Raw genomic sequence first — 16,180 nt, forward strand, 5'->3', positions numbered from 1 at the left:
TTCCTGACTCCAGGTCTAGCACTTTATCATCTCTAGCTGCCCATATATCCAGTATCAAATAGTTAATATTTCAAAATGAAGCTACAGTTCTATACATGACAAACTGATTGCCAAGTAAGTCTCTTAAAAATGTTCCCCACTACCCCGCTGCTTCCCCCTCCACAATCACTTAGAAGCCCAGTATCAATCCAATTAAGGGTAGGAAAACCTGTCAAAGAGCTCAGGTTGTTCAAAGCCCTAAATCAATTATACTAACTGGGCACTGACTTTACTTAAAAACTTACAAGGGATACTTTCAACTGAAGAAAATAAAAGACCTAAACCCAAAATATATGTAAAGTTAATTGATAAGATGTGTGTGGAAAATAATATTATCAGAAGAACATACTTAAGTAGTTTTTAAGGAACAGCAATAAAACGACCATTCATTTTCCCCTTGTGGCTGGCTAGAAAGAAGAGCTGTCTACCTTCTCTCCTCCCATTCTCCTTGTAGAAAATGGATAATGCCTCAAATGTTGATAAATAAACTTACTAAAAAGTAAACTGGTCCACAATAAAAGAAATTCTCTTTATTGCATTTTAACTACATATTCTTAGTCTAATCATTTTATTACTATTCCTGATACTAGTCACACAAAAAAAGTTCTTGAATGAGAAAATGAAATTAATGGGAAATTAAGGTTTCTTCTCCACTACCAGAGTATTTCATGATTAGAGGATAGCTTGCCTTACTCCTGGAACAGATGAAAAGCAGCATAAGCATGGTAATTCAATACCTTCCTATAATAAAAATCTAATGTGATGCCAAATTTAGATCTCTAATGGAAGATTCTGTCTTTCATTACAGAAAATCTTATGCTAGGTTAAGGACTAACATGTATTATATTTTTAAGCTTTAAGCTAACCTTCTAAATGATCTGTTGTTGTAGAGAAGGCAGATATCACAAAATGAGATGTGGATAACCTAAAGCATTTGGTCGAAAGTGAAATGGCTTAAGAGTTCAAAGAGGGTCATAAAACCTGAGAAACTTGTGCCAGTGATCTGTGTGAATGCTCCAAAATCAAAATCTGGTAATACTACTTTCATAATCACTAAAATCTTTACTTAAAACTTACCATGAAATTAACAAAAACAACATAATTACTACTAGGTTAATACAAAGGTACCACATAAAGAAGAAAGATGATGCTAATTGCAGAGAGACAATGAAAAATACAATTTCTTATCAACAACTATCAGGTGATTTCTTCTACCTTAAAAAGGAGATCTGCAAAGATCCCTCAAGTGAATGCACTAAAAGTTATCAGATAGCATACAGGAAATAGTATAAAGATAAATTTAATTACTAGTATTTATGAAGTGCTTTTAATAACAGAACTTGACAAATATCTGATCTTCACAACAACACTGAGATGAGTGCTCTTGCTATACTTTTTTCTCAGAGAATAAAACTGAGACATAAAGTTGAAGTGAGGCTCCGGATCAAACACCTAGTTTGAATGCATGTCTGTCTTCTTTACTCCAAGTCCAGCATTCTGCCTGCTTTGTTGCCTAATGTTACTCCCAAAAAATAAATATGCAAATGACCTTGAGCCTATTGGCTCAGAATGAGAAATCAGCCTGCTAAATCAACTCTATACTACACATTTTGATACTCCTGTTTTCTACTAAATTTTTCCAATTCGAAATACTACTTACATGCTTAAAGGACTAAAAATTGGAAGTATACTAAGCCTATCTTCTCTTTGAGAGAAAAAGCTATACTGTCTAAAATCCTTGGTTCCACTAGAATAGAAAACCTTTTTCCATACTTCATCACTGTCCTACTCTGAAATCCCTTTAATATCCTTTGAAAGAGAAAAGTAAGGCAAAGTTCAAGAGGAATTCTATTTTTAAAGAATCACTGACTGGACAAAGGAAAAGGGTATTCAGTTAATCTACTTTAATCACTCCCTTTTCCCAAGTCTTAAGACCAAAAGTAAGAAAACATTGATTTTAACAGCATGAAAGCAGCAGCATTATTAAGGGTTAGGAGTGGTTTTAGGGAAATAATTCTAACACTTCAAAAATTAAATGACTACTTGTTCTATTTGATGAAACTAATTTTTAAAATTTTATTGGTGGAACTTTGTCTTTCGTTTGAGAACAGCATAAACTAATAAAAAAATGACTTGTCTAAGAAATTTTCAGAAGCAAAATGGCTAATGGTGACTTTGAGTACTCACTAAACAGATTACTGAATTGGGATAATTTAATTAGTAAATTTATCTATGGCACAGAAGTTTTTCTTCTGCATAACTCACCATCAAAATCTTAGTGAGAACTTCTGTTAACTGAATCCTGAATCAAGGTTATTTTTGTCTGTGTATAAAGTTATTTCACTATCGTTATTTGCCTGGTTTCAAACAGCTGCTGTAGCAATATTATAAAACATGCATACTTAAAAATAAAATTTTTTAAAATTGCTGTGCTATGTAAAGATTAGTTATTCTCAGTTTAAACTATTTAAAATATAGAATTATGGGGTGAAAGAGGTTGGTGGGCAGAGGGACTATAAGAATCTAAGACAAAGTTTTACTTGTAAAAGGAAAATGCTTTGAAAATAAATTCATACTTGCTAACTTTATTCTCAAAACATTTTTTTAATAAGATATTGCTAGCTGAAACACTTTAACTAGTTGTAACTAAGGGCCCTGTTGAGAACAAATAAATCTTACACAATGGAATGCTCTTCCAGATGCCATTTCAAGGATCCTTCTCTTTCTACTCCAATTTTATTTCTACTATGTAGTTCTGACTCCTTGCTACTCCACTCCCACAAGCATTTAGCAAGCACCTATGTACAAAGCATCAAGCTAGACAAACTACTGAACTGTGTTAGTCAATAATGATGTTAAATGGGTAAAAGGGCAATTGTGAAAGAGGATGAAGGCATTAATTAATGAAGGTTAAAGAGTAAGGAGAGGTAAACAAGGAAAGGGAGGGATTTTTGTGCTGTTAAAGTGTTTCAGAGGTTCTCTCCTTGAAGGAAAAAACTGCTTTACTACATAAAATCTTGGTTAACTGGAATGGGGGAGATGGGGATGGGGAAATAGAGAATTTTAAAAAATATCTAATTTAAGATTTCAGTTAATTGAAGGAAAGAGGTGGGAAATCAAAGGAGAAACAAGAAGTATGTAGTAACTTAAAAAAAAAAAAGATGGAAATTACTAGCACTGGGAGTCATCAATCTAAGTTTAGAGCTGGAACTCTCACTATACACTTTTATAGCAAGGAGAAAGATTATGTGAGTGGTACTAATAGAGTGAAGCTTGAGCTATTAAGAGTTGGTTTCTGAAGAACTGAACTCGTTTTTTCTTTGACTAAACCCCGATTCAAACAAAGGTTAAGCATTATTTGCTTGGCATAATTATTTACTTGATATCATATAATATCAAAGCTGTAAAGGATCCCTGATATCCAGGGGTTAAGTTTTTGTATCATGGATCCTTCTGGAAGTTTGACAAATCCTATCAATCCTCCTCAGAATGTTTTTTAAATACATAAAATTATAATGAAAACCAAATATATTGAAATAAAAGTCATTTCTCACCTCCAAGTTCATACATTCTAAGATCTAACTACTCAAATACCTTTGTTCTTTTTTGTTTTACTAGTAAGAAAAACTGAATTCTAAAGGATTGAGTGAGCAGGTGAAGGGAGGCTTATAAATAGCAGAGGAAGAACTGCTTATGCACTAATACATACACAATAAGTAAATATAAAAATACACATAAAAGTAAATACAAGGAAATCTGAGGAGAAGCAACCCTGGGAAGTTATCAGGAAACATTTTTAGAAGAAGGTTGAACCAAATTTATCCGAGTGAGAAAGATTTAAAATATAATCTAATTTTCCAGGGACTGTCATTTATCTTTGTATTTCCCACATACAGAAGCCATTTAAATGTTAAATTTATTTAATCTGAATTTACCAGGGAATGTTTAAATGTGTTGAACTCATTTGACGTTTACTGCAACTTACAAGTAGGGTGTCATCATGTTCTTATCTTTTACAGAAAACTGAAGGTCAGACAGAATGATTTAATAGGAGTCATATGGCTCTTTAATAAGTATCTGAGGCAGGTTTAAAAACCTGTGCACTTTTAAGTTCCCTCTTCTCTTCCTCATCTATCACTCAGATGATTTCTAATTTCTCCTTCACTATTATCACATAAAACATCCTTATTTTTTATCCTTCTACTTGTTCGTCATTCCATTACTTCCTGTGTCCTCCCAAATACTTCGCCCTTTATTACTTATTTTCAATCTTTCCCCATCAATTGGCGCATTCCCAAGTGCCTACAAATATTCCTAGGGAGAGGAAAAATACTTAATCCTTACATTCTTACTAACTTGTTCCATATCTCTTCAGCCTAGGCAAGACTCTTAAAAAAAGGCCATTTACAAAAAGTGCTTGCACTTACTCTCCTCTCACCATTTTCTCAATATCTTACATTATAGCAGCTTCCACTCGTATTCTACCAAAATGTTCTTTCCAAAATTACTAATGATCTCTTTATTGCCAGATGCAATATTATTTTTTTTTCTTCCCTCTGTTCTTACTCTCCTGTATCTCTTTGCAGCCTTGACACTGATAATCACTCCTCCTTGACATTCCTTTATTAAGATTTTAGGACAGCACTCTGACCATTCCTCAGTCCTCCTTTGGAGGATCCTTCTCCACAGAATATTCTTTAACTATAGGTGTCTAATAGGGTTCTACCGTAAGTACTCTTCTTCTTCCATATTACTTCACTTGGAGATTTCATCAACTCCCATGGATTTAATTACTATCTCAAATGCTGATAGTTCTCAAATCTACTAATCTTGCCTCAAAACTCTTCTACAGATCTCCAATTTTGTATCTCCGACTTTCTACATTTCAAACTGGATGTTCAGTAAATATCTTAAACGTGAACACATCCATAACTAAACTCATCTTAACCTCTAATCATCTCTCCCCTACCTTCCCCATTATTGTAGAGGGTGTACCATTCTCCCAGTCCTTCAAGCTTGAAATCTAAACACTACCTTCAAAATACCTCTCATCCAATCTGTTACCAAGAATGGCATTTCCCTTTCTCTCCTTTCCCTCATATCCCTTTCTCTCCTTTGACACAGTCATCACTCTGGTATAGGCACTCATCACACCTCACCCCTCAACTACTGAGATAGCCTGCAAAGTGATTTTCCTAAAGTACAAGTTTACTTCATCACCATTGCACTCAAAAAATCTCTAGTGATTCCCTACTGCCTCAAGTTTTAAACAAAATTCATTGGCATTCAAAGCCCTTCATAACCTAGCCCCCTCCCTTTCCAGTCTTCTACCTTACTCTCAGCATATACTCTCTAATCCAGTGTCATTGTCCTCCTAGTTGTTCTAGAACAAGATGCTCCTTCATCTCTCAGTTCTGGGTATTCCCTCTATTCCCATAACTGGAATTCTTTCTACCTACTGGCTTCCATTAAGCCCCAACTAAAATCCCATCTTCTGAAGTCTTTCCCAACTTCTATTAATTTTACTGCCTTCCCTCTCCTATGTTTTGTTTCTTGTTTCCCCCTTTAGACTGTGATTCTTATAACTAAGATTCCTGTGATTCTTGAGGACAGGAACTATCTTTTGCTTCTTTATGTATTCCTATACTTAGCCCAATGTCTGGACATAAGACATTTAATAAATGTTTATTGATAATAAAATTCTGATTCCAAATCCAGGATCTATGTTGTACGAGTTTTAAAATACAACATGCTATATTCTGTGAATTTGCTTTTTCAGCTGTACAGCGGATAAACCAGGCAATATTTGCAATGAAGAATCAATCAATATATTTATCAATAAATTACCTAATATGTATCTACTAGTGTTACAGGAGGAGCCACCTTCTAGTGGCTGCTGGGGATCTAATTCTGACCAGCAGAATAGATCTTTTCCTGTAAGAGGATGATAAAGATACAAGGAGACTGAGAGGCAGTTGTATTCTCTGGCCTCCCTCCTCTTCCCTCTTGGCTCCAATTTATTTCATTCCCAATTCACAAGCAACATCTGTGTCAGTATTGCAATTTCTTCAAGTATGCTGTGATTCCCAGCTGTGGAGGCTTTTCAGAGAACCAGCTCCTTAAAGGTACAGTCCCCTTCAACCCTTTAGAGGCTGTCAGGATTTCACACTTAGGCACGGTTATTAACAAACTAGTACTAGGTATACAGTTAAGTTTGAAGGGTTAAGAAAAGGAACAGATTCCCTTATCTCAAGTAGCTAACAAAAATTGGAGGGAAGAAAAGGGAAGAGAATAAGCATTTGCATAGCACTTACAATGTGACACTATGATAAGCTAATTATAAATATCCCTTTCACAACAACTTCTTTTCACAACATCTTCACAACAACTGGGTGGAGGCAATACTTTTAGTATATTTAATTTACAATGGAGAATGATAAGTGATTTCCTCAGGGTACCCATCTAATTAAGTATCAGAGGCTGGTTAAACTCAAGTCTACTATCTGACTCCAGGCCCAATGGTCAAAAACCACACTAACTCATAAAGGGGTCTGGGAAGGGGAAAAGCCCTCACTAGTAGGAAACGACAAGTAGATCTGTGAAGGAAGCATGGGTTTAGGCAAAGAAGTAAGACAGGAATGCTTCCCAATAGAATCTGAGTTACTCCAGGGCAGTGACTGGTGTTTTTGTCTTAATATGCCCAGGGTAGTACACACAGGTAAGTGTTGGGACATAATAGACACTAATAACATAAGGCTGTTGAATTTTAGTTTAGTTGCATTTTATATATGGGAGAAGGTGCAAAGGCACAAAGATGGGGGAGTAAATGCCAGTTTGGCAGGAACAAAAAAGAGCAGAATAACACACAATCTGAGAAGGCAAATAGGAGAGTTTCTTTTTCATGCTAGCTGTAAAGGAGGCAATTGAGATATGTGAAACAGGAGTGTTATATTGTCAGAATTATTATTTTGACAGTTGAATAGAGAATGGATTAGAGAAGGAAAGATTAGATGCAGGGAGACCAATTAGGAGACTATTTTAGTAGCCCAAGTCAGGTAGGGTAGTACTGGTATGAAAAAGGAGATGAATGTAATAGATGTTTAGGGAAGAGAGTTCTTTTCTAAGAAATTTGAATGCTTTAGAAAAGCTCTATCATGTGAGCAAATACTGCCTCTTCAGTTGTAGATATTAAAGCACATAAGATAATGAGTCATTCTGAAGTACAAATGGTCTAATTTTGTCGTTCTAAAAATATTGATTTTCATATTAGCAGGTTTCCTTTAACTGTGGTAACTAAAAATACTCTTTGCTAAAGAGGCAAGAAATTATAATCAAATGAAACCTACTTTAATTCAGCTTTTGCTAACTTAATTCTGGAAATCTATTACTAAATTAATTTGTTTTAAGTTACAGCATCAATTGTCATGCCCACAAAATAAAACACTTGATCAAATGGCTCTATCAATGCCACCGAAGCAGACAGCTGTGCCCTGACAGTTGTTTAAAACTGCTCTGTGAAATGTGAGGTTCCAACAAAACACATTTACTAAGGAAAAACAAAAGCAAAACTTATGAAATAACACATCTCATTTTTACAAAAAGGAAAAAAACTGACTTTCAAGCTCTACAAAAGCACAAAAATCTCCTTGCTAAGTTAACAGGCTCAAAGGCTTCACTTTAAATCAGAACAGATACTCAGCTATTTATTTTGTACAAATAATTATTCTAATACTTTTTAACCTTGACAAATCTGTTCATCTACCTAAAAAAAAAAAAAGCCTCTGAAATTAAAAAATAGCTTAAAAAAACAAACAACAACAACAAAAAAAAAAACAACAGGAAAATGCTTTCTCTGGGAATGTGAATTCACAACTGTTTTAATAGGAGAGGAATCATGGCCTAGAACAGATATTTTTAATTTGAGATTACATAATCGGTTTCTTTAAGGTTAAAAATTCCCTTGCCTAGAAGATAGAGCTATCTGAAATAGGAAGGCCTGATTCAAGTCCCACTACAGACAGGCTGTGCAACACTGGGCAAATCCTAACAACCTCTAGCAACATGCTAAAATTAAATTACAGAGAAGTGATGACCAATATAGCTAAAAGGAGGGAGTCACTGGACCAGTTCTTACTCCCTTTAGCTATGAGTAGTTAAAATGTGAAGATACCTTTTGAAAACACCAAACTTATGTATGTATTTACCTTTCAGATCAAGTTTCTTAAAATGAACTCATTAAAAAACATTCTGATGATGCCAAAAGCATGACAAAAAAGTTAATAAGAACCCTGGTTGCTTAGATTCAAACCTGTTTAGAGTTTTCCTTAAAGAACTCACAATTATATTTTTAAATTATCATATTAAAAGGATTAAAAGGGAAAAGAATACAATTAGTTATGCCACATCATAGTTGTCAGAAAATTATGTTTACTCCATACCATTCCCCACTGTAACTATTACAAACTCCTTTCCACTTTTCCTAGACACCTACCAGGGCTTTACCCTAACAACAGCAAATAATCTCATTTCTTTTTTTATTTTCATCTCATTTTTTAAGATAAAAGGTTCTTTTGAACTTCCATCCATTCCTCCTTAAAAATCTACCTTTTCCTTCACTCAGAGCCTTTTAGAGTCAACTGACCATTTGTTTCTGCCATCTCATCCAATGACCCATCTTGCTTGGTCTTTGATGAAATAATTAATCCTAACTTTCTCAGCTTCAATCTTTATAAACAACCACTTAACCTTAGCTAAAGAATCTGATTTATATTATTAAAATAATCTTACTTCATCACTCTAACTCCTCCAATTCATCTTTCCCTCCCAGTGGAATGTAAGCTCCCAGCCACTAGAAGCTACTATAGGAATTATTTGTATCCTCATTGCCTGGCACATAGAAGGCATTTAATAAACACTCAATTGAAATCCTATGGGTGCCTTTCCTCTATTATTTCCAATAATAAAACAGATAGATAGTACAGTAAATAAAATGTTGGACCCGGAGTCAGTAAGACCTGAGTTCAAAATTGTTGTCAAGCACTTAAGAGCTGAGTGATCCTGGCCAAGTTACTTCTCATCCATAAAATGGAGATAACAAAAGCACCTAACATCCAGTTAAAGTGCTAATAAAAATATTACTCATAATTTTTATTGATGTTAACAAATAGAATCTTTAAAATAATCCTAGGACAAGAAATGAGAGAAAAGGAAGGACAAAGGTATGGAAACCTAGACTTTAGTAGATGACTAAGCAACTGTTTAGATATGGGTGATAAGGGAAAGGAAAAGGGCCGAGAATGATTATAAGGTTGACTTGGACGATTATTTTGGACATGGTGAGTTCAGATGTCTACAGAACATCTTGGAGATAGTAATTTGACCCAATATCCTTCTAATCTCAAACTCCTTGGATTTTGCTTCATAAACTTTCCACACCAGACTACTTGCCATTCTACCTGTATATATGTATGTCTCTCCCTTAATGTATGTAAGTCTCTCCCTTTGCGCCTTTCTTCTTACCCTAATACCTCTGTGGATAGAATTCTAATTTATCCATCCTTTGGATCCAGTTCAAAGATGTATCTCCAAGAAGCATTCCTCCTTCTCCTTAATTCGTAATTTCCTTCTTCTCTCAACACTTAAGAGTAACTTGTTTGTACAAATACATGTGCATATCTATATTCTACCTTGTATAACTACTCAACATAAACCCCCTTTTAATTCTAAGTATTTTCTCTAGAGAATGATGAGAAGGAAACAGAAAACAGCACAATAACAGGCCAGGAAAACTTGGTGGTGGTGGGGAGGGTTTCCTGTCTCAATCTTTTGCAGATTGCTAATTTTAGTTCAGATGCCAAAAAATAAACTTGCTCTAATTCCTTACAAAGACCTGAGATTTCTGTGGGCAAAAAGTCACTTCTCCATATGCTGGCAAAAGGAGTGAATATATAGTATTAGATAAGTAACTATGAATTCTTTGATGTTTCATAAAATTTACATAAAGCAGATTTCCCTGTAAAATGCTACTTTATGAAGAGCTGAAAAAAAAATTTTAATTAACTATTTCTTTATCAAAGTATTTAATACTAAAAAAGAGATCAGAAATAAGATAAAAAACATACTCCTAGTTTTAAGTCTCCAGACACTTAGTACCAGAACTCCTCCTAAACCACAGGACCCTCAAACTACCAGTCACAATGCCACTACTCACTTCAAATAATTAATATCCAGATATAAGAAAGTTTATGGCATTTCATTACCAAACACTACCAAATTACTGCATAAAAGTTAACAATTTTTGAGGCAGTTTTTAGCACCAAGTGACTAAAAGCTCCATAAATCTTTCTACCTCTCCTCCACTGTAATCCAAAACACTTTTTTGGGGAAAAAAAATGTACTCTATACACTGAGACAATATAAGTGGGCCTTTAACAACATGTAATCAGAATAGGACCACACTTTATACTATACTTTTTACATAATACCTAGCTAGCACATCTGACACTTGGCCAAGATCAACTGTTTTCTTGTCCAGTTTTTGTTAGGTTCTTACTAAGTACTAATGAGATAATGAAGCTGCTGATCACTCTCTGGGAGGAGATCTGCTGTGTCAACTCAAATCTCAGACAGATTCTTCTTCCTGTAGAGAACCGTTATCTCCAGACAGTTGCCCTTAACTCTTGTCCAGAGAAGTGACTTCCCTTCCCCAGCAAGCCTGATGTAAAGCAGAGACGCCTCCTATTTCTGGAGTGCTGTCCTCTTTTATCCTCCCAGAGAATGGGTGTGGGATAATGCAAGGGCTTCTGGGAAGAACCACTTCAAACCAATGAGCTTGCTCCTCCCAAGCATGCAAGCTCTTCCTTAGGAATTCACAAGTCAAACTACCAGGAAAGGCCGGAACTAGAGAATTGTTAAGTACCGACTTAGCACTTAGTAAAAACCCAATATCTCATTATCTCATTAGTACTTAGTAAGAACCTAACAAGTTTAAAAAAAAAAAAAACAAAAAAATTTACACACATACTTCCCATAATTTCATATTGTTGTTATTTTCTTCACTCCTCTCTTTCCAAGTTAAAATTAATTTAGTTATCTGTAACGTTCTGATCGTCTCTCAGTTGTAATCCTCTGGGAGGAGGTTTCTTTTTTTGTATAATCTTTTCCTCTATGAGCAGGTTTCTTGGGAGGCTTCTGGAGACTCCAGCCAGCCTCTTCTTCTTCCTAAATCCTGGCTCTGAATTTCCTCCAGCACTTGTCCTCCCCCAGTCCAAACTGCTCTCCAGGCTCAAAGTTGCCTCTTTTTATCCTCCCAGAGAATGGGCGTGGGATAATGCAAGGGCTTCTGGGAAGAAGTACTCCAACCAATGAGCTTGCTTCTCCTAGAATTCCTAAGGTGTAAACTCCCTTTAAAGACCTGAACCAAAGGCCAGAGAACTGTCAAGTCAACCTGAATTTCTCACCTTGTCACTGTCCAGACAACCTGAGTTCTCACCTAGTAATCCTAACAGTTATCCATATCTTTCTTTATGCCTGAACCACTTCCAAATTATTTTTTAACTTTGTTAGAATGAATTACATGCAGGGGGCAGCCAGATGGCAAAGTGAATAGAGCACTAGCTTTAGAGTCAGAACAGTCTGAGTTAAAATGCTGCCTCAGACACTGGACAACTAGCTATATGACCCTGGGCAAGTTACTTAACTTGGATTGCCTTGGAAAAAGTAAGTGAATGAATGGATGGATGCAAAGCATTGAAAATAAAAAACAAAAATGGAAGAATGCCCTGAAGGTAACTTACAATTTCCTGAAAAGAATTTGGGAACCTTCCCAATTCTTTTCTTAGCAAAAATGGCTTAAGCATAGAGCTGGTTTTGTCACTCACCTGTGCAAAAAATCTTCTGTCCTTTCTGGTCTATCCTCTCATGTAATTTCCCTTCATAGTTTGTTATAGAAAAATTAGACAAAGCTTGCCATACCCAAATTATAAATTGTGCTTTCACATCTCCTTGATTTTGTTCAGGTTATTTGCTGTAACATCATCCTCTCCCTATGTCTGCCAGCTGCAGAAGTCTTATTTAAACCCGGAAAGATTTAAATATCCTTTTGGAATGAGAACAGTTTTATGAGCCCCAGTTATTTAACTCCCATCACCCTTTTAAACATCTAAGGCTTAGTATCTTCATCTATAAACTGGGACTAATACTTGTTCCAGAGAATTGAGATTCTGTCCTGGGACTTCTTTCTTCCTAATATCCTCAGCTCCCAAAAGTTCAATTATAAATTCTAGACGGGTAACTCCTTAACCAACACTAGAGCTCCATCTAATCTCATGTAACTAAACTGACTACTTTCCTTCATGGAATTTATCTTCTATATTTCTCTACAATCCTGTCCCTTTACCAAGCTAGCCTATTTCCCTTCACCAAACTTGTGTATCGCCATTGAGAACAACTTCATTCTTCCAGTCACCCAGTTAAGCAATCTCAGCAGTAACTTCTCTCTCTTCCTTAACACCACCCTCTATCCAATTAGTGACCTTCACAACATATTCTGTAATTGTTTCCTCCTTTCCACATACACAACCACCTCCCGATTCTCCAGTACTATTGCAAAAGCCTCATTAACCCCCAATTCCAGTCCTTCCTCTCTAAACTTGCAGCAAAAACCATCCTTCTAAATGCAAACATTTAACCCTGTAACTCCTAATGAAACTTCAATGGTTCCATACAGCCTCTAGATTAAAATACACATTTTTTAAACTTGGTACTTAAAGCAATTCAAAATCTGCCTCCAAACTCTGCACACCACAAGATTATGTGATGATCAACTGTGATGGACTTGGCTCTTCTCAACAATCTGGTGATTCAAGGCAGTTCCAATAGACTTGGAATGGAAAATGCCAATCACATCCAGAGATTTTGGAGACAGAATGTTCATGGAAGTACAGTAGTTTCACCTTTTTTGTTTTTCTCATGGTCCGTCCTCCCCATACTTCTGGTCTGATTTTTCTTGCACAACGTGACAAATCGGATATGTTTAAAATGATTGCACATATTTAACCTACATCAAGTAGCTTGCCGTCTTGGGGAGGGGCAAAGGAAGGGGGCAGGGGAAAAGGGAGGGAGAAAAATCTGGAACACAATAGTCTTAGAAAAATGAAATGCTGAAAACTATCTTTACATGCAGATGGAGAAATAAAATGCTATTGAGAAAGAACACTTTTCCGGCCTTCCTATATATTATTCCACTTTGTCCCCATTAAACCCTGTCTGTAACAGTGCCCTCCCACTGCTCCACTCTGCTCCACTTCACATCTGTGTTCGAGGACCACCTTCTTTCCTTCCGACAGCTGCTCGCTGAGGAAATGCCTCCCCGGCTCCCTTGGGTTCTAAAGCTGCAGCGTCCCTATTAGGCGCTTACTGGGTGCCCCGCCTGGAAGCCTCACCAGCACTCCGGGAGAGTCGCCGCCATGACGACCTCCCCGTTAGTGACCGGCGCCCTAACCCTAGGCCCGGACTGCGGACACCTAGTAAGCACCGCCTCCAGGGCGTGATCGTTTACTAGGGTGTCCCAAGCAAATGTCCGCTCTCCGAGCCCTCCTAAGCCACACGAAGTGGCTAAATGCTGCTTAAACTGCAGCGGCATTCAGACCACTAGCTTAAAGGTCCTTGAACTTGAAAATGAGCAGATACGTAAAATTTTTGAAGCGAATTCCATTCAAAAGTTTCCATTTAAAAACCTAACTCTATTATTAAAAAAAAAAAAAAAAAACTGGTTGAAAACTGCTTTACGTTCCAAATCACTATTGATCAGAGAAATGCAAATTAAGACAACTCTGAGGTATCATTACACACCTGTCAGATTGGCTAAGATGACAGGAACAAATAACGATGAATGTTGGAGGGGCTGTGGGAAAACTGGGACACTGATGCATTGTTGGTGGAGTTGTGAAAGAATCCAACCATTCTGGAGAGCAATCTGGAATTATGCCCAAAAAGTTATCAAAATGTGCATACCCTTTGACCCAGCCATACTACTACTGGGCTTATACCCCAAGGAACTACTAGAGAAGGGAAAGGGTCCTGTATGTGCCAAAATGTTTGTGGCAGCCCTTTTCATAGTGGCTAGAAGCTGGAAGATGAATGGATGTCCATCAATTGGAGAATGGTTGGGTAAACTATGGTATATGAATGTTATGGAATATTATTGTTCTATAAGAAATGACCAACAGGAGAAATATAGAGAGGCTTGGAGAGACTTACATCAACTGATGCTGAGTGAAACGAGCAGAACCAGAAGATCATTATACACTTCAACAATGATACTGTACGAGGATGTATGCTGATGGAAGTGGATCTCTTCAACATAGAGAAGAGCTAATCCAATTCCAATTGATTAATGATGGAAAGAACCAGCTACATCCAGAAAAGGAACAATGGGAAATGAATGTAAACTGTTATTTTTACCTTCTGAATCCAATTCTTCCTGTGCAACAAAAAATTCGGTTCTACACACATATATTGTATCTAAATTATACTGTAATATATTTAACATATATAAGACTGCTTACCATCTGGGGGAGGGGCTTGGGGGAGGAAGGGAAAAAATCTGAATAGAAGTAAGTGCAAGGGATAATGTTGTAAAAAATTACCCATGCATATGTACTGTCAAAAAATGTTATAATTATAAAATAAAATAAAAATAAATAAATAAATTTAAAAAAAAAAAAAAAAAAAAAAAAAAAAAAAAAAAAAAAAAAAAAAAAAAGAAAACTGCTTTACGGTGCACTTCAAGTACTGAATCGAGAGTCTCAAGGGGGAAGGAAAACTGACCGTTTATTTCCACGGTAACTTCCTATGGGGCAAACTAGCTCAAAGCTCCACTTCGCACCTCCGAGGCAGGCTCCGGCCATACCCCGGGGGGGAGGGAGGAATGACAACCCCCCAAATAAAAACACGCCGACCATCTCCAGAACTCGGTCTACCGCGGCAAACCCCGGGGCCCGAAAGGGCTTTAACTCTTTTAAAGGGCCGGGGGCTCCGGGCCTAGCCGTCGCCCTCTCTCAGTCCCCGTCCCCCGCAGCCGCCCCCGCTTTATGCGGTCATGTTCCCAAGCCCGAGGGGGGAGGGGAAGGGGTGGAGGCGATGGAATGGGAGGGTGGAACATGGGAGGGTGGAACATGGGAGGCTCCCATCCTCCGGACCCATCAGAGCTGGCTCTAAGAAACTCCCGCCGCCCGCCCACCGCCACCTGCCCCAGGTTTACCCGCCGCTCCTACGGGTCCCCGGAGGAGGACTCGAAGTCGGGGCGGGACTGCTTTTGGGGTGGGCCCCTCCGGCCTGGCCCCGCCCCCTCCGAGCCCACGCGCGGCTCGGTGGGGTGGCAGGACACGGCCTCCTCCCCACCCCCACGCTGCCCCCTAAACACGACCTAGACACGCCCGGTCCCCTTCGCGTCCCCTCGTCCCGTTCTTCCCTAACTCGGGGCCGGCCGGGCCGGGCTCCGGCAGAAGGACGGTGGCCATGAGGCCCTACCGGCCTCCCCTCCTCACCTGCTCGGCGGCTCCGTCGCTAGACATCGCGCCGGGTGGCTGGCGAAAGCGTACGAGCTGGCCCGCGGCACGGGGCTAGAAGGAAAAAAGGAAAAGGAAACTCGAAGTCACCTCCCGAAAAAAAAGCGGGCGAGGTGCCTGTCGCCGGCGGGTGGCTCCGGACCGCCAGCACCCGCCGCCGCCGCCACCCACTCTGAGAGGAGTCAAAATGGCGGCACTCCGACCCTGTCAGGGGCCTGAAGGGAGAACATCCGGGGCACCGAGGGCCGTCGTGACGCCGGCAGCGCCCTCGCGCGGCGCCTAGACGACACAGGGGCCCGGAGAGGGGGCGGTGTGGAGAGCTGGTGTCTGCTTCGAGTGTCCCTGACGTCACCTCGTTCGGCGTCCTCACCCCGCCCTTCCGGTTCCGAGGAGGACAGAAGCAGGAGGCGGGGCTGCTCACTGGAAGGAGGAGGAGATGACTCCGCCCAGATCACTGAGACCGACCTAGAGGGGTGGAGTCCGTCTAACCCTCCCATTTTACAGATGATGACATTGACCCCCAAACCGGCTAAATGAGTAAAGGATTAAGGGCTAGATTTCTCCACAAAGAA

At 38.6% G+C, this 16,180-nt stretch overlaps 1 protein-coding gene across 1 annotated transcript in view; it reads right to left on the bottom strand.

The window, feature by feature from the left end:
• CSTF3 (cleavage stimulation factor subunit 3) overlaps nucleotides 1-15,951 on the bottom strand; it is a 77,466-nt gene extending 61,515 nt beyond the window's left edge. The window contains exon 1 of the mRNA XM_074276749.1: nucleotides 15,588-15,951. Coding sequence (XP_074132850.1) covers nucleotides 15,588-15,614 — 27 coding nt within the window. The 5' untranslated portion in view covers nucleotides 15,615-15,951. The remainder of the gene's footprint in view (nucleotides 1-15,587) is intronic.
• Between the last annotated feature and the right edge of the window lie 229 nt (nucleotides 15,952-16,180).

Source organism: Sminthopsis crassicaudata, chromosome 6 (assembly GCF_048593235.1).
Source record: "Sminthopsis crassicaudata isolate SCR6 chromosome 6, ASM4859323v1, whole genome shotgun sequence".
NCBI classification, from domain to species: Eukaryota; Metazoa; Chordata; class Mammalia; order Dasyuromorphia; family Dasyuridae; genus Sminthopsis; species Sminthopsis crassicaudata.